This window comes from Protopterus annectens, chromosome 1.part2 (assembly GCF_019279795.1).
Source record: "Protopterus annectens isolate FY-2018-M chromosome 1.part2, PAN1.0, whole genome shotgun sequence".
Lineage (NCBI taxonomy): Eukaryota > Metazoa > Chordata > Ceratodontiformes > Protopteridae > Protopterus > Protopterus annectens.
In genome coordinates, this window is record NC_056727.1 from 184,988,799 (window position 1) to 185,011,671 (window position 22,873).

Consider the following 22,873-nt stretch of genomic DNA (forward strand, 5'->3'; position numbering starts at 1 on the left):
CAGAAGATGGGTACGTGGATGGGTCTTTTTCACACAAGTGATGGTTAGGTGGTACTGAGTTCAATTTATGACCCCAACTTGGATCATTCTGTATTTCTTGCTCAGTTTTGTTGTGGAGGTAAATACATTTGAGGGAAATAAAGCAAAGGTGATTAGTGCAAGTGATTTTAATACACTGTTAGACTCCGTTCTGGATAGGTCCTATTTGGCATTTCTGAGACACTTAAGTACTTAAAGTGTGATCATGGAGGCACATAACTGTGAGGGGACTGGTAGGTATTTGAAGATTGCTTCATCCAGAGAGCTAGAATATAATTGTCTCCCCATCTGGAAAATGGCAGTAAGTTGGACTACCTTTTAGTGTTGGTGTGTGGAGTAAAAAGTGGTTTATATTTCCTTGACCCCTCTGAGAGATCTTAAAGCAGTGGTCCTGTGTTTTGATGATGAAGACTCCTTGCCTGAGATGAAATTATGGAGAATGGATTAATTGCTTTTGAAGGATAAAGATTTATTAGTCTAAGTCTGTAAAATATGCAGATATATTTAAAATTAAACCTTCTTGGGGAGTATGATCCCCTGGTATGGTGGGAATTTTTTAAATTAAAATTTAAATAATTTGTAAATGGGTTGGACAACTTAAAAGCCGTAGAAGAAGCAGTTAGTTCAGCTTGGCAGGTATGTCATAAATGTAGGTTCAAAGACAAAGCCATAATTCACTGTTATAAAAATAAACAAAAAGCTTTAAAAGTACTTAAGATTAATAGGGCACAGTTGGATTTAAAGAGTGTAGTGTTCTGCACATGGGCAGAAGGGATAAATCAGGTAAGGTGTTGGTTCATAGAGTCAAAAACATTGTAGAAAAAGAGGAGTAATTGCTGCAGTACAGTCAAAGCTAAGATATGATGTATTTAAAAAGGATATAAAAATTGAGTTCCAAAATATTATGAAAGCTTGTACAGTGAGGATCATAAGAATGATGCCCTACAAGAGAGAATAAATGTCTTCTTGAGAATATTGACTTTATTCAGGTATCCTCAGCCAGACAAGCATCACCCCCTTTCAACTGGGTGAGATTCAAAAGACTGTAAGGATGTTACATAAGAGTGAGGCCCCATGCCTCGGCAGATTGAGTGGTGAGCTTAGAAGTGAGCAGTTAGTACCAGGTATGACTAGAATATAGCAGGAATTTCAGAGTTAAGGTCGAAATAATAGTTCTTAGGCCTCAGGTATTGCACTTCTCCATAAGTCATTGAAATGTGCTGATGATGCTAATTACAGGCTTATATCCTTACTTGAAGCTGATGTGAAAATTTATGGTTAGTTATTAGTGAAAGTATTCATACCATGGCTGCCACAGCTGATATCCCTGACTCAAGGGGGTTTGTCACAGGACATAGTAGTGCAAACCATTTACATCAATTTAAATTTTGTTGCAAAGTCTTATAAATACACCAGAGCCAGCCATGGCAGTAACTGTTGATTTTGTGAAGGCCCACAATTCCATAAGATTGGTTTATTTATGGAAAGTGCTAAAAAGAATTGCTACTCCTTTTGACTATATAAAAGACTCCTTGATCTTATAGAAAGATCTCTCTGTGGATATTCCTAGGTTAAAAACGGAGAATAACTGTTAAACAATGTTCTCTCCTGTTATCCAGTCTTCAGAGAAATTAAAACAAGACCGCCTTAGTATGCAGTTTACTTGGGCTAATGCACCTGTTAAATATTTGGAGATTTATTTGTGTCATACCCCATTAACTGTGGTTGAGATTAATATACTTCCTGTTTCAGACAAAATATATGTTTGGGCCCACATTTGGAAGAAGCTTAGCTTGCTGTTGCTGGGAAGGATTGCAGTAGTTAAGCTGTCTTGGCCCCTTTATTATTTTATGTATTCTGTTATAGCTGTGCTCCAGGACAGCCTGTATTAAGAAGAGTAGTGGCTTCTTAAACCAATCCATATGGAATAGTAGACAGAAGAAGATTCAAAGGCAGTTGTGTATGCCCCCACAGAGCACTCTGGATTGGGGATCCCACATTGGGATGTGTATGCTAGGGCATTTAGTATGTCTCTGTTATTTAGTCTTTTCATCACTGACGAACCATTATATGTAAAATTGATAGCAGATGTTTGCACAGTCACTATGGAGTTTAAGTTATTGTTTTAAATCTCTCCCCCATCACTTGTAGTTTGTTTACCATAGCCCAAACACATGCTGCATTAAAGAAATTGTACTGGACTTTGTCAAGGGAAGATCATGCCTGTTAAACTTGGTGGACTTCTTCGAGACAGCCACCAAAGCCCTAGGCATTTTATAGTGCTCATCTCATAAGTAAGGGCATTTCTTCCAGAAAAAAAAGAGGTTATAACCTCCTGTACTCTTCCCTGTTCAGGCCAGTAATAGAGTACAGCGTTCCCTTTGGTATGTTCCATTCTAAACACCTGCAGCACTTGGAGAAACCACAAAAGTTCCTTATGAAGAAAATTCAGGGTCCTCAAGATCTATCTTATGCGGACAGAGTGAAATCATTGTCAGTTTATTCTGTGTCATACAGACCTCTCAGAGGTGACGTGTGCCTTACATATAGAGCAATCTCTGACCCAGCTTTGATGGAAATGCTGCACATTCACAAGTCAAATGGCAAACGGGTCACTCACTCAAAGGAACTCAACCTGCTATGTCACATCAACAGAACTTGCTGGAGAGACAGATTTATCTCACAGAGGTTGCCCCACCTTTAGAGAAAGCTTCCTATTCATGTTAATCAAAGCCCCTCATTGTCCCAATTTAAGTGCAATTTGGATGATTGGATTGGTAACCGGAAATTCACCCCAGGGTTCCACCTGTGTCCCTCTTGGACAGGGACAGTAGCTGCTGATTTTAGTGTCTGCTTGAACCAGACATCCTTGGGAACATGGGTTGAACTTGGCTAGGCTTGTAGTTAGCCTAGTAACCTCCTATGACACCTGGGCTACTGGGCTTCATGATGGACATGCACACTAGCAAGTACCCATGCCCATTTGAAGACATTAGTCAACACGACCGAATCACTTAGAGCCATATTTTACACCATGTGCAGTCTGTGATTCATGTCCCCCTGTCTTGAGGATGCTGTGCACTACAGTAGATGGCCAAAGCGGTTGGTCTGTACAATTCTTCCCCCATGGGGCACCATGTAGAGTATGTGCTGCTGCTCTTAGCTCCATTCCATGGTAAGTTTAAGATAGAAGCATTCACCACGTTTTTCAGAGGTGGAAGGAACCTCATAGAGACACAGACAGAACGTGCAAACTCTAAACAGGCATTGGCCAGAGGGAAGGATCAAACCTTGTGCATGAGAGACAAAGACCTTAACCATTATGCCAGGTGGTTAGCTGTAGGTAAATAGTATGTGTGTGTATTATTTGTGAGTGAAATTAATGACTCACTTCTGATTGTAAGGTAGAAGCTTATATGTCATGGAAGGCACTGTGTAGACATTTCCAGGGATGATCTCTAGTGTCTGCACAGGTAGAAGGAATTTTTCTCTGCCTTTTTACATCTGCTGCCTCTGTGAGACTCAATCATGGATCTTCTTTTGCTAGTAAGATCCCTAATCCCTATCACTGAGTTGTACGCAGGTTGGAAGAACTCACCAGTCTTCATGTGGACATTCTGTTATGATACAAATGCTCACAAGGATAGTAAAGGTGCATGCCAAAAAAACACAATTCCGTCCTATAAAACACAGTGCCAGGACACAGCAGAACCCACTGTATCAGTGTATTTATTTGAACTGTAGTACAATAAATTGAAACCAAGTAACAGTTTCGGCAAAAGCCTTCTTTACTGTGGTAGCACAAAAATTCAAACTTCAATTATTCATCACTTCCTGTAACTGATGCCACAACCCCATTAATTTTTCTTTAACGATGTATTGCCATACTCCCCCATTCCTTTAATACTTATTCAAACCAGGAGATAATATTGTTCCCAATTTGACAACTCAGAAACATTTTTCATCACTAAGCATTTGTTTCCATCCTAATTTATTAGGGCTTCTAAGCATGATTTTATCAGTACCCAAAAAATGAAATTCAGCACTTGGATATTTACACAAATGCTTAAACAATGTGTTTGATTCTCACCAACATCTAATGCCAAATGTTAAAACATGTGTGTTTTAAAAAAAACTAGAGGTTTTTCCAGCATAAAAAGCAGAGCAACAACATGTAACCAAATATATAACCCACTGTGAGTAACAAGTAATGTTTTGTAACTCGTAAACAACAGAAGTATTAGCTGATGTGAATTCGTTACTTTGAAGAATAACTGCACATGCCATTTGTGCACCGCACAGGAAAGATCCCTTTAAAACCTGAACATCTAATGTTGTTTGTACTTCCTCACTGTTTGCATAAGCCCAAATGCCAATTCATAAAACAGAGTCCATTTTTCCCAAGGCCATCTTTCTGTCACCAGGTTCCTAAATTAATTCAATCAACTCCCCTCCACTACTATTCTCTAGCCCACACCCTTGCATTCCCCCTTCTATCTTAGATTTGTTAAACCTAAAGATATTTGAACTGCTACGTGAAGTGATCCCACTAAATACACCAACAGCAGCAGACAGTGTCTGCCTTTGATTCATCTGACACAGCTGAGAATACTTCATTCTTTGCCTACTTCATGTTTACAACCTGTGCCTTACAACTAGGTCTTTACCAGACCTATAGAAAGCTGATGTAGTCAAGCCACTACCTAAGCAGCAGAACCCTACATATTCTTCTCACTTTCACCCTGTCTTCATTCTACCAACCTTAGGGGAAAATCATAGAAAATATACCACATCCTTTCCCCTAAAGCAGCATAGCTTCTGGTCAGGAAGGAGCACTTTGATTGCCGTGAAGTCACTGACAGATGACACCTGATTGAACCATGCACAAGAGCCAACACACATATTCCATCATTGTAGACCTAGCTTTTGCATTCCATCTAATAGATTACAGTATTTTGTTTAATTGCATACTGGATATTGCAGTATGCTGAGCAGCTATATCCTGGTTCAGTAACATTTTCTGCAACAGGGCCTTTAGGGTTAAAATTAGTGTTTCCTTTTCCACTCTAGCAATAAAAACTTTAATTTGATCTGCTAATCTGCATCACCTACCACTTTTCATGTGTGCTGTTAACATGGTGATAAACAGGTCAAGCCAGTCTCACTCTAATCTGCAGTACCAGCTACAACAGGACCTACTCCATGTCTCATCCTGGTTAAACTCCAAGAAACTTCACAACTGCAACAAAACAAAATCCATGATCTTTGGGACCTGACAGAAATTAACTAAAGTCCCCACATCTCTTCCATGCACAATTTGATCTGTGTAATACATCAGTGTAAACCACTACCTTGTTCAAATATTTAGGCATTTAGCTTGATTAGAATTTACATTTTCAACTCCATGTTGAGAAAACCAGACCTAAAATAAACGAGTTGCTGTCTTGAGCTCATAAGATTTCTCACTTCCTTTTACAGTGTGCAAGGGCATCAGTTGACAAATGATTCCTCTTCACACAGATAGAATATGGACTCCCAATAACCACTTCAGCATCTTTTCACTGCAGTATAAGGCCACCACTGTGCCACAGTCAGAAAAAGTCAAATAGCATCAAGTAAAGCAAAGATTCAACCTCCTACAAGGATCATTCCTTTTCAGACTTTATCAGGATGCTTTCATAGTCCCACCAGCCAAACTCACATCCATTATCTCCACACCATCTTATAATCGTTTGAGTTAATCTAAACCTGGCCCTGTTATGCACATCCCAAGTGCCTTACTGCAGTGGAATAATTGGAGGTTTTCCATACTAGCCCCAGATTCTGGCAATCGCTTCTCAACTCCATCAGAGACCCCCCCCATTACACAAACTTTTGACCTCAAACTAAAAAGCTTGTGTGATCAAGCAAAGCCAATGCAAATGTTACTCCTTTTAACCATGTCACCTAAGATCTGTCACACCTTAGCCAAATGCTAACTACCATTCATACCAATTTCCTTCTCTCTGATAAGAAAAAATGTGCACAAACTGCAGAAGCACAATAATTTGAAACTTATTATGACTTGCTGTAAATATTGTGTGTTAATGCTCTAGTTGTTTGTTTTCAAAGGGTTATTATTGCCTGGTGCAGAATAATTTATATATATTCTAGAGCTGTATTGTCTTTAAGGTTATTCTGACATACTGTAAATATTTTGTCTGCACTTATCGTTTGTATTTTTGTTACGGTGTGCACTTGCAAACAATTTTTACTACACAGTCTACTTCAAGGTTGCTGCTAACACTGTACCTGTGGTATATGGAGTTTTCCCCCCTGTTTTTCCCTCATTGTTACCTGTTGGGCTGTGCCTGAAATTGCTCAGAACTGAACATTGTCCTACCCCATTAAATAAACTAAAATAAGTAATATCCAAAGGAAACCCTTCATAACCTTGATGTGTACATAAAAAGTTTACATGAATTAGGAAGGGAGACTAGTCGTTTGCTTTTTTGCTTTTGCTAAGGAAGGGCATACATTAGCTAAGCAAATTCTATCCGAGTGAGCTGCTGAGAAGTTGATGAACACCTGTTGGAAAGTAGTGCTCTGAGAATTCTTTCCACCAGCTTTTGCCCACTTCTGTCTCCTCTTTCATGAAGTTGTTTCTTATAGATCTTTGTTCCACAGTCACGTGTTTGGTTTACAACTTAAGCACATACTTTTGCTTGGGCCATGATATCCAAGAGGCAGCAGTTCTTTTTCCACCTCTGTGTTTCACATCTAAGCAAGCCTTCTGCATCCTTGACTTTTGACCTTCTTTCAGCTTCAGCCTCCCAGCTAAGTTTATGCTTTTGATGCTTCTTCTCAACTCTTGACCTCTGCAGGAGATCATAAAAGTAATGTATAGCTCATATATATTCATCATATTATCAGTTCATCTGTGAAAAGTTTTTTTTTTGCAGTAGGAGCTTATATTATCCCATTTTCCCTCCTATGCTTGGACAGTTTTATCATCTCTCATGTTTGGATGGACTTTACTCTAAATTAGCGAAATATCTTATTTTATACCATGTTTATTGTGTATTTCAGGCTGTGCTCATAAAATGCATGGTGGTCAAATTAAGGAACAGTGGGTCTGAGTGCATCCCTGTTGCTCAGTGCATGACATTCTGATGTGCACTCGCAGAATATGCAGATACATATAGCCTTTAGTATAGGAGGTAGAAAAATTTAGAATTCTGTAGAGCTGAATAGAGAATCCCAAGTGTTGTCCCCTGCTTAGAGTTTTATTGCCAGCCATCTAAAATGATGAGCATAAATCTATTATAATGCACCCCTTCAAAACCAAGAAGCATTTGATGCTGTCTAGAATAGAATAATTTGCATAATTTCCCTCTCTCAGGGCAGAGTGCAACAAGTGATTAATTTACCTTGGCATTTTTATAAGCCGTGGGTTACATGTCTTCCTGTAACCTTTTGGTTCTGAATCTTAAGACACCATTTCAGGAAAATTCATAGGCATATCAGAAATTTGTGAGACTAGGGCCTCTGAGTGCCTGGAACATTTTCTTCCTCTGGCCTCCAACTTTGTTAAGAGTTTCACTGGTTGATGTGCCAGGTTTGAGTCAGTTAGTCACTGGTTTCAATTATCCCTTTGACTCCATTCCCAAGAGTAACAGCAGAATCTTGATTTTACTTGTTGAGCTACAAGTTCTTATGCTGATGTTTTATTCTTCAGAAGGATCATCACATTAACTACAAAGAGATGCTGGCAGTCCATTTGGCTGCTTCAGTGTTCAAGCCTGTTGAAACCGTTGCCGGCACTACTTAATGATTCAGTACATCATCAGAGAGCAACAGCTGCTATCCACTTTCTAGGCTAGCCATGACAGTTTGGAGACAGTTGCTCCATATGGACTTGTGCACTTTACAAGTCAGCAAAACATTCTGATACTCTAAGTAAAGAAATAACGATCTTCAATGAGTGGAAAACTGGACAGACATTTTTCAAGATCATTAGACTATGGGCTTGTCCAAAAATAAATCTGAAGTATCCACCTCAGGTTTACTGCAGGTACCCTCTTGGCAGAATATGGGTAACTAATAACTTCACTATACTTTTGAACCTAGGGCTTCTGCATGCATTCCTCCATCTACTCTAACTCAAGGGCTGCGGTCAAGCTGCTGTTACAGGTGGAAAGAGAAAAGCAAGACTACTTAGTTTGCTTCTATGGCCAAGGAAGCCCTGTTCAGCCTCTTCACACAGGGTTCTGTACAGCTCATAACTCTTCCACTTTGCTGCATCACTGTAATTAATCAGAGATTTTAAGTACTTTATCCCAGTCTCAGATCTCTCAGTATGACAGCATAGAATATTTCATGATGCTCCCTAATAGTCATTTCTCCATGATGTAATGTTTCTAAAATAAACGTTGAGGCCTCCTGCTTGAAGATTCTATATTTCCAAATGTTAAGGATTTTCTCTGATGATGTCAAGATCATACTATGAAGCCAGTTGTCATGCAATGTTTCTCTGTTGTGTTTTACTTTGTCTGGCCTCCTCTTAAGTGAAGTTTCTCCTGCATGCTATTTCTTCTTGTATGCTGTTAATTCATGCAGTAGCCTCATGTATTGCAGTGAAACTTTTTTGTAGGGAATTCTTCATAAGATCTTCACTGCATCATCTCTCTTCAGATTGTGACTTCATAGTTAAGACTGAATGTATTTACTTTTACTTACTGACCAGACTAGTAGACTGAGCAAGGTGATCTCTTTCAACCACTGCTTAGAATCAAACTTTTACAGAGTATATTTGGCATTGTTTTGCTAAAGTAATTATAACTGTAGTTGTAATCTTTGTTTGTGGAGAAATTTGAAGTACTAAGATACAGAGAAACAAAAGGTAGTGTTAAATGTTTGCAAGAGTATATAGTAAAATACAGTACAACTACAAGTAAAGAGCAAGCTGCTGTATAGTGAAAAGTGGGGAAGAATAAGAATGGGGTGAGATAAGCTGGTTTAGAAGGGAGAAGTAAAGCAGGAGCAGACCACCCATCTTTAAAGTGAACAAGGAGACAGAATATTCCTGAATGGGGGGGGGGGTTATCCCAAGTTTTAAGACCTAGGTTGTTGGCATTTCTTTCTTAAGACCAGAGTCCTCTCAGAGTGGGGTACTAGGGAGTAGGTGGAAGGTTTGAGGAATGGTTTTGAGACAGCTGGGAAGGGGGTGCCTACTTTAAAGTAAAAAAAAAAAAAAAAAAAAAAAGCATTAGTAGGAAAGATTGGCAGTCTTTATTACAGGTAGCAAGCTAGCATGAGAAACTTTTTGACATTGATGTTCAATTTAGGTGACAATAGAATGAAATGGCATTTGTTTAACATTTGGCACTGTCTCCTTTTGAACAAATTTACTTGGAAGATCACTTCAACCAGAAGTACTTCATAGGTGAGATATGCAGTCTTCTGTAAGGGCAATGGGTCATTGAGAACTATTCCCTCCCATTTTACTAGAGGTGTCTGAAGTTTTTCTGTTAACCAAGTCATTTAACTTAGTCTTTTTCCCACCATACAAGAGACTAAAAGGGAAATAATCTGTGTGTACCATAGGTGGCTATAGTTCAGATGTTATAATGAAAGATTAAAACATCTGAGACAATCTGATGAAATGTTTGCGTCATTCATGAAGAGAGAACACGGCTGACCAGTAACTAGACAGAACTTACAAAATTGACAGCTGACCGTATTTCTTGCTCAACTACACTGAAACTTTCAATGATGTGTGTAGAAGGCATTCCACTAGATCAGCGGGTACCACTGCAGACTTTCTGAGAATGTTTCTACTCAGAGGATTTATGAGGTAGGACATCCATTAACACATTAAATTAACATTATAAATTGACTAAACATGTCTTTAGGAAGGCCAGAATGCAGTCCAGAGGGGTCTTTTTTATTAGACAGCCATCCGACATTGAGATCAGAGGGGACAAAGCCTGATAATCTTCTTTCGGTATTGTAATCCTGCAGCAGTGATTTATGGTAAGTGTAGTACATTGTGTAAAGTGCTTTCCATAGTAATAGATGTTTAAGTAATAGAGTCATTGCTGCTGAACAGACTCCCACCTCTCCTCCATGAAAATTCACGCTATGAATCTGGGTGTTTTGGTGTATAGTAAGATTGCTACATTGCTATGTACACTTAGTGGCTGGTTTTGTGCAATTTATTAACAACTGCTTTTACTGTCTTTTGCAGTGGGTGATATTTTACCTCGGTGTTCGTATTAGAATAACTTGTTGAGGTCTTCTTAATTATGTTTAGTTCATAGGTGATTACTAGGCTAATGACCTCAGGGGGCCTTTTTTTAAGTCTTGCCATACTTTCCAATTTGAGAGTCAAACCCTGTACTTTGTGGCCATGCAGTACACACCCTAACAATTATGCCACCCCAGTCCTTAAGGTTATTAATCACCTGTCTTTTCATCTTCACCGTTTAGTTGTGCTAAGCTGTAGTGCTTTAGGTCTTTGTAGTTTTCCCACTAACAGCAATTATTGGTAAAGTACTTTGAAGATCCCTATGTTGATACTTCTTGGGGGCGCCAAAAAAGAAAAAAATCAGGCCATTCCCCTTTTTGTAGCTTGGCTGCACTTAATGATTGCAGTGTTAGAGTATACTTGGTGCTTTGTAAGAGAATATCCTACTGCTATAAAAGTATCATGGTGAGTAATAACACTGCCTGACAGTTGTAATTCCCTTCATTATTTAAATCTTGCAGCTATGATCCTGTTGTTTATATCTCTACCTTTATGATTATCTCACAGATATACTTGCTTTGTAACACTGTTCCCATAAATGCCAGTTACACACTTAAATGTATACAGACACACACACATATATGTGTGTGTTGACTGCTGTTTTGCCAACGAAGTGCTGTATTTTTTTTAATCAGCAGCACACTTTCTAGAGACAAACACTGGATTTTTGTATAGTATGCTTTTTGAGTTATGCTAAGTCTGTGTGTGTGTGTGTGTGTGTGTGTGTGTGTGTGTGTGTGTGTGTGTTAGAGATTGTTGGTTAAGCTTGGCATAAGTGCTAGGTAAGAGAATAGTTTTAGTGCTGTGCTTGTATGTTGTGTATGGGAAGTCAAATCTGAGTGCCTAGTGTAGTGTTACTGTTAAGGAATGGGATTTTCATAAGGTAATGTGTGGAGATGGGGTCGGGGCCATGGCAAAGGTTTGGTTAACACATGCAAGTAACGTGGTGTAGAGGAGCAAAGCAACAGATCATAGCTTCACATCCCTTTAATTTGCTCTGTATAAGTTGCCAAGTTCCTGTGCCCCAAATGTCAGATGCCTGAGTTTCAAGATGATGAGGATCAAAACCCTAATTGCTGTTTGCCATTGGAAATCCCACAAATACAGTTTCCAAGTTTGAGGCAGTAATGAATCCTTTCTTTTGGGAGATTTTTTCCTTCTTTGTATTGTGCAGCCATTGGAGTTGGTATATAAAAATTTAGGGAATGTGAAAGATTTGTTGTCTATATTGATGGTTGTTGGGGGAATTGCCCCCCCCCCCCCGCAAAAAATAATTTAGTTTCAATTTTCACACATTTGTGTTTTGAGTAGTTATTTTCGGTGTAGTAATTCCTTGGGTTTTAATTGCTCGAGGATTAGCAGTAGAACTTTTTTTAAGTAATCATTATTATAATTTTAAAATGAATATCTGTTATCCACTGACATAACTTGCTAGTAATCATTCCTTTTAATAATTAACATCCCATTAACTTCCCCAAGGCATCTATAATAGGATACCTTCTCTCTGGAGTTAACAACTAAACATCATGTTTTTTCTTAATTTGCATGCATCATAGTATAAGAAATAATACTTTTCATCTTGGCTGCATGGTACTGAGAGATAAATCCCTGTCTGTAATATAGGTGAACAGGGTTCGATTAGTGGCTCCCTGGGTGGGGTTGAAGCATGTCCCGCTCACCTCTCCCAGAAACAGTGTTTGAATATAGGAGAGGTTTGGAGGAAATCGCAAAACTGAGGTGATGACTTTGAATGTCTGAAAAACATGGTATTCAGGTTAGGCATTTCCTATGCATGATAAAATTTCCAGGCAACACTGAGTCTGTACTTTGACAAGACAAAAATTCAGCTAGTCAGAGAGTCAGCACGTTACTGTTGTTGAGAATCCCAAAGTAAAACTAACTAGAAATGCTTTCATGGATAAAGCAGATGCTGGAAATTTGGCAGTTATAAAAACATTGATTGTTGTGGAATATGTACCCACACCGTCTCATTTCTGCCAGTTTTATGCAGATCACAGTTACATCTGGAGACATGGAATTCATACTCTTTCAATGAAGACTTTTGATATTACTAACAACAGAGGACAGGCTGTCATTTGACTTCCAGCTAGGATTAAGAGGGGTATAGATTCGGAACATCAAAGGCAGAAGAGGTGTGCTGGATTACTGTCCATCTTAGGTCACTCAAAAGTGCAAAGAATGATAATCAAATAACAAACAAGCCTGCTATTCCCTAAGCTGGAGGTGCAGGTGAAGTCTTTTGAGAAGCTTGCTGGAAATGCATCTTAAAAACACAATTTAGAGCATGGTGGGAAAGAATGGACTTGTGAGGAATACTGCTAGTGAGGTCCCACAGTAATGGGATACCTCTAAGGGAAACGCTTTTGGCCCACCATGAGTGTGCCTGCCTGTACATGACGAACTGTACAGTTTGTTTCATAGGTACAGTGGTGAAGAGTGCTAAAACCAGGAAAATGAGGGAGCAGAAAGGATACTATGTTGTGCATACTGTAGATTGAAAAAGGACCTAGCAGTATCATATTTGGAGGCCTTATTTTCACCTTTTGTTTATATGCACAGTTGCCTACTGCTTGTGAGTGACATCATGGCACTACATTGGTTGCAACCCCTCTTACCGTTTCCATTTACCTTGCTTTTGAATGACATTAGAGCACTCCATAGATTACAGTCCTGTTTACTGTTTCTGCTTCTTATCAACTTGCGAGTGACATTACAGTACTGCACATTTTACAGCCCCACTCTTCTTTCCAACTTATGAGTGACATCATAGCACTGGATAGCCCCACTCACTGTTTCTCTTCCTTATCCTGCTCCTGCTTGCATGTTGTACATGTGTTATGCAGACACCTGGCATTCCTGACATGATTGCCATGCATTAAGCTACCATGCTGCATGTTCTCACACATGATACAGTAAGTTAGATATATGAACAGATTTCTGTAAGTTGTGCCTCTCTTTTATGGATCATACTGAATGAGTTGATCAGTTTCTGAGTCCATTAGTTACAGCAGAGAAATCAGTTGTTAGTGTGAGGTTGTGTTCTTAGAATTAGCCATCGTAATAGGTCACACAAGAGAGAGGCATATATTTTTTCCAATAAAATATTCCATAAACGTCTTTGATTAAAAAAAATACACGTAGTAGAATAACTTGTGTAATGCTAACAGTCTATATCTTTTTAATTATATTGTGCTTATGTTGGTGTTTGGATGTGGAGGGACTTGCATTGTGTGGAATGTTTTCTTGTTACACACTTGGCCTGATGCTGCTTGGGCACCTAACGCATCATGTTAATTATGATGTTCTCAAGGTCGTGAAGCATGTCCACGTAAACCATACATCACACAAGTCCTTCTATATATCCTTTACATATAAAATGATAAACATGAACAGTAAAATGTAGTAAAGATTCAAAACTGTCCATGCAGTTAGTGTGCCTAATGTAATTCCAGCATTATTCACAAAGGCAATTCCAGCTGCTAAGGGAAAAAAGAGAGACAGAACTCAAATCCCCGTGGCTGGTCAAAACAAAACTCATACAATTTACAAAGTAGAAAGGAAAAATTTGCACTCCCAAAAGGCACACAAAAATGGCTGACTACAAAGCTCTGCAAGAAAATAAAAAAAAAAAAGTCAGAAAGTGTGCTTAACCAATTGTACTGTGCAGGCATTGGCAGGTGCATAGTCCACGCATGCTTCATACATTAGAAAGTTATCCCCACTAATTCAGAACAAGAAGAATATAAGGAACAAGAAAGAAGTTATGAAATGTAGTGCCATTATATATAAAAAAGTCACATAATGGCATTGTATAACAACAACAGGCTTCTGGGTGTGGTAAACCTTGTGTTACGCATACCCAGGTGGGGATTATTGTTAAAATATACAGCCATCGTAATAGGTCACACAAGAGGGAGGCATATATTGTTTCCAAGAAAATATTCCATAAACTTCTATGATTAAAGAAAATAAAAGTAGTAGAATAAATCCCTTAATGCTAACACTATCTTTACCTTTCTTATTGTACTGTGTCCGTGTGGGTGTCTATTTTAAAAAAAATATCTAGACAGAATCTGATTTTGTTGATCCGTTTAATGATAGTGTGAAGGGATGATGCCAGACAAAGCTAAGGTTAAAATAAAGCTGCCTTCCTGTTTAATTCAAACGTGTTTAATACTGCCGTCTGGATGTGTGTATAAAATGCTTATTTTTGCTGTGTCTTTTCCTTAAAGCAGATTATTTTGTTCATTTTTGTTCTTGTAGGTTGCATTGCATTTAAACAACTTTTATCTTTTTTGTACAGGTTTTGCTCGTAACTGATACCAGAACTCAGGAGACATTCATTCTGAAAGTAGGTAGTACTTCAGTTGGTTTTAACATGTTAATAAGTTGTCCTACATGTTCTCTGGGAGCAATATCCAAGTATTGTGTTTTAAGTATTCCTTATATATGCTTACTTGCTTTACTTTCACCTTTTATAAAACCTGAAACTAAGGTAATATTCTATATAACCTTGTTGTTGCTCTGCCTTGTCTGTTTTTTAATACAAGTGCTGTTAACCTTTCTCGTCTAAAATAATCTGTTACATTGAGCAAGTTTTGTTTTAATTCACAGTTAACTGCAACATCTAGTAATTGAGAATGTCTGTGCTCTTGAAGATTATAAATCTGAAAATATTAATTACAAATTGCTAAAATGTAACTGATTTGAAATCTAATTTGCACCTACATTTAAAAATAATTTTTCATACATGAGAAAAATAAGATTTTTACTTGGGCTTTGTTTTTATTTCTATATGCTAGAAGCATTGCACTGTATTTCTGTTACTTTTCTTTGCATGTATTTTAAAGAACTCAGTCAGTTTACAGCTCTGACTTCATCATGTTGGCTTACAATTACATTATGATTATGCTTTGAAGGGAGAGAAAACAAATAGCCTTAAAAAGACTGCACTTTCCCTGCCTTTTCTTTAAAAAACTTAGATCTGATTTAACATTGTCTTTGTTCAGAAAGGTCACAGGAAAATAACAGTGAGTGTCAGGCTGATGACTTAGTTTGTGAAAGATTTTAATAAAAACATTGACCCATGTAATTGATTTTAATGGTAGCTTTGTGCCATCTTCTGTACTCTGGATACCCGCCAGATGCCATCAGCGGGGCCTCAGGGGACTGAGGGGCATGGAGCAGCAGATGAGTGGTTTCTCTGAAGCCCAGAGTAACTCAAATAGATTAGTTTGGTTGATAAACGTGGAGCACAGCAGGCTCCAAAGGCAACCGAGGGTACAACTGACCTTTTTGTTCTCTGTCAGGGTCTGAGGAAAAGTAGCGAGTACAGCAGGAACAGAAAGACCATCATTCCCCGCTGTGTGCCCAACATGGTGCATCTGCACAAGTACATCATCTCGGAGGAATCCATATTTCTTGTTCTGCAGCATGCTGAAGGTCTGAGCTATTGTTTATACCTGTTCACAAGTTTGCATTCTTCCAAATCCAGTTTTTATGTTGTATTTGCTACACTAACATTTAGAGTTTTGTATTGAGATAGAGTAACACAAAATCTGCACTGTTATTATTTGCTAAGTTACTGCCTTTGTTTCAAAACGTAATTAAGTACACAAGCATTGTATTATTATTTTTTTCTCTGTGAGCTTACTTGCATTTCATATAATCTGTGGCTTTAATTGTGCAACAATTTTTTTCCCTCTCCCAGAGCTGTAAAACTGTATACACTACCACACAGAGGCAAACTACATTTAAGTTGTAGAGTTGCACAGGGACTTATCACTGAGGGCGAAGTACTGAGCGTTATATGAATGGCTGTAGGGGGTAGACTCCATGCATATTGCTATGTGGTTGTTAGTGTGTGTAGTCTGGATGGCTGCATAGTATGACATAAAGGGAGACTCAGCTTGCTAAATGCTATGAAGACCCTTTGGAAGCTATGCTCATATTATATGTTTTTCTATGCTTTAGTCAGGGAAATGAAATGGTAGTGAAAAAAAGTTTTCTTTCTGATTTTCCTGTTGCTCTGTGACATCATATTGCTGACCGTCTTGTCCTTTGGAAGGTGATGCATTAAGTAAGTGCTAAGATAGCTGGGTGGTGGGGCTGCAGAGACTATACTGGGAAGAGCCATTACAGAGTGTAAGTAGTGAGTTGAGGTACTTTACACTTCTTAATAGCACCTTTACCTTGTTAATGTTCAGATTTATCTGTCAGGTTTCATGTTATGCCCCTGGTCCACACATGTACAAGCAGGCAGCAAGATTATTACACCAAGGCACTTAGCCAGCATATTATTCCGTGTATACTTCCCTTCAAGCAGGAGATTATGACAGCCTTGCATGTAGCAGCTGACCAAATCCAGAGCAAAAGGGTCTGGTATCAATTAATACTGGAAAACAACTGTTTTCTGTCTCATGCCTACCTGTGTGTATGAGATTTCTTATTTACTTAGTCTGGGGTGGCCTGAAAAGTAAGGCTACAATATGGTCTGTATTTTGGTCATATCATTGGTGGAGTGCAAGTTTTGCAGATGCAAATTATGTGAACATGTGCATAGGTGGTACTTTAGTGGCTGAGAGAAATCCATGTAGTCCACAGAGAATTAATATGGTGGTTACATGCTGTCCACCCTCCCGCTGAAACAAAGTTGCTATCCCTTCCTTGAGTAACAAATAGCTAGTTCTGTATGCAGATGCTGCAACATGTGAGTAAAGCAGATGCCCAAATAGTAAGACTGTTAATTTGAAGAGCTATTGGTCACAGATAGTTAAGTAAGACAAGGAGGTGCAGATTTAACAAATGCTTGCACCACTGCAGGTTTAGTACAGCATATCTGTACACTGGTCAACAAATTGAAATAAAATAAAGCAAAATAAAATATTTGTTTCTTTATCCTTTGCAGTTTCTTCTAATTCTCTGCTTATGCCTTCATCTTTCCCTGCACAGGTTTCAGTTTAGTTCTGCATGATATCTTCCACTTACCTCTATTTCTTGTGTAAGTCTTATGAAATGATTGGTCATACTGAAGAAAGGATCATACACCATTGCTAAGACTGAAAAACATACAAAATTCCACTCTACTTTTACACCTTATCCTTAGTTTAATACTGCCAAAGACCCTGTTTTACTATATTATTGGCAGGTTAGTGTTTTTATCCGCGGTACTATATTATTGGCAGGTTAGTGTTTTTGTCCGTGGTAGTGGTACTGCGGTAGCATTGTCGCCTCACAGCAAGACGTTGTCCCGTTTGATTCTCAGCTAGAGCGTCTTCTCTGTGGAGGCATGCGTGAATGGGCGTGCCTTCGTTGAAGGTTGTGCATCAGGGCTGGTAACTCGGCACATAAAAATCCACTACCAAACATTAGCGGACCGGAGTTCCACTGTGGCGACCCCTAACCGGGATAAGCCGAAAGACACAACAACATTGGTAGGTTAGTGTTTTTACTAACTGCATAGCAAATCAATTTAACAATGTTGTAGCCTGACATTTCTGGTCAGTTTACATTTGTGTCTTCTTCACTGATATGTTTAAGTGGATCTTTGGGTGGAGTTTGCAAGAGCCTGCCTAGGCCCCCTCCCCATTTTTTCTCTAATCTTTTTTTACTTGATTTCCTGAAATCTTTCACATTTATTCTTTACAAAGAATTCCCCCCATTCTAGTGTTTTTTGACACAATTTGCTGCTACTTGCCTCCATTGCACAACAATTTCAAAGATTTTTTTTCCTAGTTTGGAGGGTTTCCTGCTCTTCTGTTTGCTGAGTCTTCTGCAAATTCGCAAACTGATTGATTCATACAGTGGTGTGTTTTCCTAGCTGCTTCATCTCCTTTCACTCCCAGTTCTCCAGCCACCCCCCCCCCCAAACACACACTTTTATTCCATTCTATTCCCTCTCATTTTTGCCTACATCATAATTGCAGCATGAAGGAGCACAGTGTATAGTTACAGTATTAAACATAGAAGGAGAACAGTATGTAGCTACGGTAGTGAATGTACATATCCTCTGCCACCACTCTTCTCTCATTCATAATCACTGACTGCCAGGCACATTTAATTTCCTCATTGCATGTCTGAGCCTTTTCAGACTCTTCTATGTGTCCCCCAAAAAATATCCTTGGGGGGTTTCCTCTCTCTTGAAATGTCCTCCCCTCTTTTCATTTCAACTTACACTCTCCTTTTTTTCTTGCCTTGCTCTTCCTCCCACAGCTATAGGAATTCTTCCCCTACTGAGTGGAAATGTACCTCTCATACATCTCTTAAAAATCTGTATTTCTCTTATCTCAGTAATTTCCATTCAACTTCCCTATTCATATACCCAAGTATGCACCTCGCCCAACCCTGTCCCCACCCTTGTACACTCTTCATTGCATGTCACCATCCACTCTCACTTGCTTATTCTGCCAACCCATCCCTTACAAGCCACTCCCTTAAACTACCCCTATTCCTTTATAAGTTCAGCCCATAATATTCTTCCTGCTGCTATGCAGCAACATTGAACCTAACACTTGCCCATCACTTTCATTGTGTATCTTAACACCAAAAGTATCAAGAACAAAACAGATCAACTAAACAGAGTTTTAACCCTCCACCACCCAGACTTCATAATTGTAAGAGAATTTTGGCTCAAACCCACTGATCATTCCATCCACCATTTCTTCCCTTGGTACAACTATTGTCTTGATGGGAGACCTAGTTCTAGATCTGGTGGTGAAACACTACTCCTTTTTAAATCTGATTTAAGCACCCAACTCTTATCTGAAAGCAACACTACCTCAGACTGTCTTCCTAACTGGCTGCTTCTCTGAGTACCCTCCCCTAACAACTTTCCTGTTTATCTTGCTATCAATTACATCTCTCCTTCTGATGACTTAGCTAAATTCAAAATCCTTCTGCTTGAAATTACCTCCAAAGTAATAATAAAGTCAAAAACTTCATCTTAATAGGGGACTGTTACCTCAGTCTTCTTGCCGCTAATTAGAACAATATCTTGGAAATTCTTAATGACTTCAAACTCAGACAGCTAGTCACTGAACCCACCAGACCAAAACCTAACTCTTCTCATCACTCACATCTTGATCTTATTATTATTAATGCTCTTAACATTATTTCCCAAATTCTTATTCATCCCATTCCTTCACTGATCATTATCCAGTCAGCTTCAGTATCTGTCACTACATAAGCAAAATCCCTCCCTCCCTTGTATCATTCCGGAACAAATCTCAGTGCAGCATTCTCAAACTAAAGACAACTTTAGCCTCATTAGTCTGGTCACCTATCCTCTCTTATACTGACCCTAATCACTGCAGCATTCTATTCATTCAAATTCTCACTAACCTCCAGGACTCATTTTTTCCTAAAATCACAGGGCTCTATAACTCCCCCCAAAACAACTAGCTCATGTACGAGCTCAAATGCCTCCTTAGTCTCATGGACAATGCCTGGCATACTTGGAAAAACAACCCATCTTCACCCTCCAGGCAGCACTATACTAAGCTAAGAAATGTGGCTAAACAAGCAGTCAGACAACATAAAAGTCACCTTATGAGAAAACATCAGTCATCCTTTCTCAACTCACCTAAAAAATTATTGGCAGAAGTCAACTGCCTAACATGCCATAATAATACAGCTAACACCCACTCCTCATCTCACCTCACAGCAGCTGATTTTAGCATCCACTTCAGTACACTCCGCATCCCTGATTCAATTAATAACCCTTCTTATTCCTCTAAACTCTCTCCTCCCCATATTACCACTTTCCATTTCAAATAAATCAAAGGTAAACATGTACTACCACTAATTGAAGAATTAAAAACGTACTCGTCTGGTGGTCCTGATAATCATCGTCCATTGTTCTTATTCCTGTGTAAAGACTTCATAACCCATCCCCTTCTTGACATTTATAATCTCTGCCTAATTCAAAACATCATGCCTAATATCTGGAAAACAGCCATTTTTAAACCTCTCCCTCAAAAAACTAATGCATCCCACACCACTGACTCCTGTTGCATGTCAATTCTTACCATACATGGTAACATCCTTGAAAAATTAGTTTGCAGTTACATTACCCATTACATCTCCAGATATAATATAATCTACTATCCACAAAACAGCATGGTTTTTGGGCTGGTAGGAGCAGTTCCACAGCACTCTGGACACTTACTGATAACATCCTCGTGGCTGTGGACAAAAGCTTCCTCACTGGATCCATCTTTATTGATCTCACCAGAGCTTTTGGGCCAGTTGACCATAACCATAGATCACCTAACTGAAACTGAAATTAATCCAGATACAGTTCCCTGATTTAAAAAAGTATCTTTCCAGTCAATACTTCCTTGTTCAGTTTCAGAACCTTCTCTCCTTCCACCCCTGTCCTTAAAGGAGTCCCTCAGAGCTTCTGTCCCCCCCTTTTTTTTTTCATTTTCATTAATAAACTGCCAGTTGACCTACCTAATCTCTCTCTCTCTCTCTCACTTCATGCTGATGATGTGGTCTTATTTCACTCAAACTTAACCTCCAAAGTGATACAACTACTACTACAGGCCATCTTTGATGTTCATCGTGCATACAGCTGCAGTCCTTACATATGGGTTCTCCTGCCGTCAGGCGGGTCCTCGGTCGGCCAAATTCCAAAGTCTAGGTCCGGTGTCGGTTGTTGTCGCCTTCTTCCCTGACGTCAGTGTGTCAGGGGTATATAAGACACAGCTGACGCCATTTTCTTCAGTCTTTTTTGCCTCGCGGTGCCCGAAGCAGAAGCAGTTCGCAAGTGCCGGTCAGCCAGCTCCTGAAATTACGAAAATTTGGAAACAGAAGTCTTCTTTAAAGCTAAGTACCCCGTTGGGGAAACTTTTCTTGCCTCAGACCGATGTCAGACAAAGTTAACAATTGTATTTCTTGTGGGAAGCAGATACCGCATAAGGATTTCCATTCCCTCTGTATTCCTTGTTTAGGCCCAGACCACAACGTCTCGGGCTGTCGCTTTTGTGCTACCTTTAATAAACGCACTATTAAGCATCGGGCGGAGTTCGCCCAGCACTTTTTTGGTAAAGCTTTTAACTATAAAATGTCGTCGGAGACTCCGACTACCGTTTTGCCCAAAAAAACGCAAGGACAAAGACCGACACGCGAGGCCCACGGCCTCAACCGACACCACGCCAAGACCGGCTACATGTGGGCCGGTTCTCAGTGAGGCGCCTATGCAGCCCCTGACTACCGACGACGCTTCTCTGGCAGTGTCCTCTGTACCCGAGACCGCAGGTTCCTCGACCCACACCCTGGCTACAGCTACCGAAGCCACTGTGAGTGTTGAACCTCTTAATGTGGACAGATCTACTTCCACCCATGGTGTCTTCAGACCTTCTTCTTCCTTTTCCATCAAGGCCTTTACTAAGTCTAAATCAGCCATGCACTCCCAGAGGCCTGTTGCACAGGGCCCATCTACAGGCCCCATGCCTAAAAAGCAGATGCTCAAAATGGCTGAGGATTTTATTACTCTTATCAGGGGTTCCCAACCCCCACTGGACAAGAGACCCAGAGTGGAGGAAGAATCTCCCTCTTCTGACCAGGGCTCCATTATTTCAGAACATTCTGATGAAGAGGAGCATTCGTACTCCCCTTTTGAAGATTCTGATGCAGAACAGTCCATTCCTTCTGTATCCCCCCCAGAGGATTTCTCATTCGGGGAAACCTTGCATACCTTGAGGGAACACTTCCATTGGGTAGGCCAGGTTTTTTCAGATTCAAAGAAAAGGCTTAGGGAATTTCTTCTACTACCTCAGCACAGGCCTCTGGCGATACCTCCTGTTTTGGACATACTTGATTATGTTTATTCGGAGGCTTGCCTTAATCTGGATTCCCTGCCTCCAGCCCCAGTCAAGCCTGAAAGGTACTACAGAGTTCCTAACTCACACCAATTTCTTTACAAAAGCCATAATGCCGACCCAGAAACCATTTCTCAGGGTCCCAAGGGAATGAAGGCCTCTACTGCTAAGAATCCATTACCCTCCGAAAGAGAGTGTAGATCCTTAGAAAGGTGGGGAAAAAAGGTATATACCTCGGCCACTCTAGCCATGAGGGCCTTAAATTGTCAGTTCCATATGCTTAAATATCAGCAGTTTCTGTTATCACAATTAAAGAATAAAATGTCACGACCTGAACAACCAGATCGGAAGGAGTTGCAGGACATGATGCATAGTGCAGAACAAGTGGGTAAGCACACCTTGCAATGTGGTTATGATGCTCTAGAGGCCTCAAGTAGAGCTGCAAGTTACAGGATCAGTCATTCGTAGACATGCCTGGCTTAGGGAACAAACCCTGCCTGATCATGCCAAGGCTAAATTACTAGATGCTCCTTTACAAAAGGATGTATTATTTGGTACTAATGCTGTGGAAATACTAAGGAAAATGGAAGAAAAAGCTAAATCTATGCAAACTGTTAAGGCTTTTCTACAGGTACAACCACCACGTTTTAGTAGAAATTGGCCTACAAAAAACTGGTCCTTTCCAGCCACGGACAAGCCCCAA

At 39.6% G+C, this 22,873-nt stretch overlaps 1 protein-coding gene across 3 annotated transcripts in view; it reads left to right on the forward strand.

The window, feature by feature from the left end:
* Positions 1 to 22,873, forward strand: part of RPS6KC1 (ribosomal protein S6 kinase C1) — a 1,896,815-nt gene that overhangs the window by 1,373,764 nt on the left and 500,178 nt on the right. For all 3 annotated transcript variants that reach the window (XM_044055506.1, XM_044055508.1, XM_044055507.1), the window contains 2 exons: positions 14,652 to 14,699; positions 15,658 to 15,790. In XM_044055506.1, the coding sequence (XP_043911441.1) occupies positions 14,652 to 14,699; positions 15,658 to 15,790 (181 nt within the window). The remainder of the gene's footprint in view (positions 1 to 14,651; positions 14,700 to 15,657; positions 15,791 to 22,873) is intronic.